Source organism: Photinus pyralis, unplaced genomic scaffold (assembly GCF_008802855.1).
Source record: "Photinus pyralis isolate 1611_PpyrPB1 unplaced genomic scaffold, Ppyr1.3 Ppyr1.4_LG1, whole genome shotgun sequence".
Classification (NCBI taxonomy): Eukaryota; Metazoa; Arthropoda; class Insecta; order Coleoptera; family Lampyridae; genus Photinus; species Photinus pyralis.
In genome coordinates this window covers 6741698-6743507 of record NW_022170249.1, presented here as the reverse complement: position 1 = coordinate 6743507, position 1810 = coordinate 6741698, and the positions used below count along the sequence as shown (strand labels likewise).

Sequence of the window (1810 nt, the reverse complement as noted above, 5' to 3'; positions counted from 1 at the left end):
CATTGCATTTTCAGGGTTTATAAAATTGTCGATGTAGTTGGGCAGTATACCGTTTATCAATCGCTCGTTATTGTATAGTGGGCAATGGCTTATAATATGAGTAACCGTGATGGCCGTATTGCAGTGATTACATTGTCTTGGTACAGTATTCTTTAGCAGATGTTCGTGTGTGACCTTAGTGTGTCCTATCCTCAGACGGTGCATTTTCACGTTGTCCTCTCTCGAAGCATCTTGTAGCGTGTATAGTGTCGTTGGAATAGGTTTTATCTGCGACAGGTGAGTATTTACCTGTGCCCATTTTTCTTGCCATTCTGCAACATATTGCTCTTTTAGGTGCCTTCTGATGTCACTTGCCACCATGAAATTTACATCTGTCTGCTGGTTCGATATCGCTCTACGAGCGGCCTGGTCTGCTTGTTCGTTGCCAAAGATACCAACGTGGCTAGGGACCCAAATAAATTCGAGTGATTTACCTTGCTCCGAAATACGATGTATAGCAGACTGTAGCATGATGTTCATCGGATCTGTGTTGTAGATTTTCTTTAGCCCATTTAGGATATTCATACAGTCCGTAACAACTAAAAATCGGTTGTTTTCCATCATTGAACAGTATAGCACAGCCTGCCATAGGGCATACTGCTCTGCAAAGATGGGCGAAGAGTTTGTATTCAAGCTCCACTCGTATGCTACGCCCTCGGTGACTATAGCACTTCCCACCCCATACGCGTTCTTGGACCCATCCGTGTACACAGGTTGGTATGAGGGATATTCGTTAAGGAGGTTCTCGTATGCCTGCAGGTAAGTGGGTTGTTTTGTAATCTCTTTTTTGTAGCGCATTAGATCTTTTCTTATTTTTATTTCAGGTACCTTCCACGGGACAGTGTCCAGCATCATTTCATGGAGCGGCGCTGGAGGGACTATTCGGCGTTGCTCGAGATGTTCCTGGAATCTGATACAGGCAGGGCGGGTAATGGTAGGTTTCAGTCTGTACAACTGCATGTCTATGTTGAGTATCACCCTATTAGGATGTAATGGCAATGATGAAATTTTAGTCATATAGCTTGCAATTAGTTGTTTTCTTCTAGTGTCCAAGGCCGGTACTCCCGACTCACAATATAAGCTGTTCGTCGGACTGGTAGGAAAAGCTCCAAGACAGTACCTTATGGCTGTGTTATGTATGCTGTTCAAGGTTGCAAGTGTCGATTTACGCGCGGACGAATACATTATGCAGCCGTAGTTAATTTTCGACAAAATCACAGCCTGGTATATTCTTATGAGGCATTTTGTTTCTGCACCCCACTTGGTGTGCGCCAGTACCTTAATTATATTGAGACTTTGGAGGCATTTTTTTTTAACTGTTTTAGGTGCGGTTCCCAGGTAAGGGAATCATCGAGTGTAAGGCCCAGGAACTTTGCGGTACGAAGACATCTGATTGGATCGCCTGACAAGAATAATACGGGGTCATAGTGCGGTTTACGTAATCTGCAAAAGTGTACACATTGAGTTTTCTCTCTAGAGAAGCTCAGGCCGATACTATTTCCATTCGTAGTTATTTGATCTATCGCGGGTTGGAGTTTACGGGTTATTTCTCCAACAGTTTTACCCGAAGTTTATAATTTGTGGTAAAACAGAAGCAGTATTTGTAGATTATAAATCAGAAAACGATTTACTGAAAGCATGATGATACACCACTGCAATTAAATAAAAGATCATCAGTTAGTACCAACTTCATAATTTTTTTGATTGGCGGGAAATTCAAATTGTCCTCACTTCTAATGAATCACCTTGTATATGGATCCACTTATAATAA

General features: G+C 42.2%; 1 protein-coding gene across 1 annotated transcript; it reads left to right on the top strand.

Moving 5' to 3' along the window:
* The first annotated feature begins 144 nt into the window (after positions 1–144).
* On the top strand, positions 145–1237 carry LOC116169770. Its single transcript, XM_031485971.1, has 5 exons — positions 145–276; positions 334–798; positions 864–973; positions 1086–1135; positions 1190–1237. The coding sequence occupies exons 2-5, from the start codon at positions 650–652 to the stop codon at positions 1235–1237; spliced, it is 357 nt and encodes a 118-aa protein (XP_031341831.1). The 5' UTR covers positions 145–276; positions 334–649.
* Positions 1238–1810: the final 573 nt, after the last annotated feature.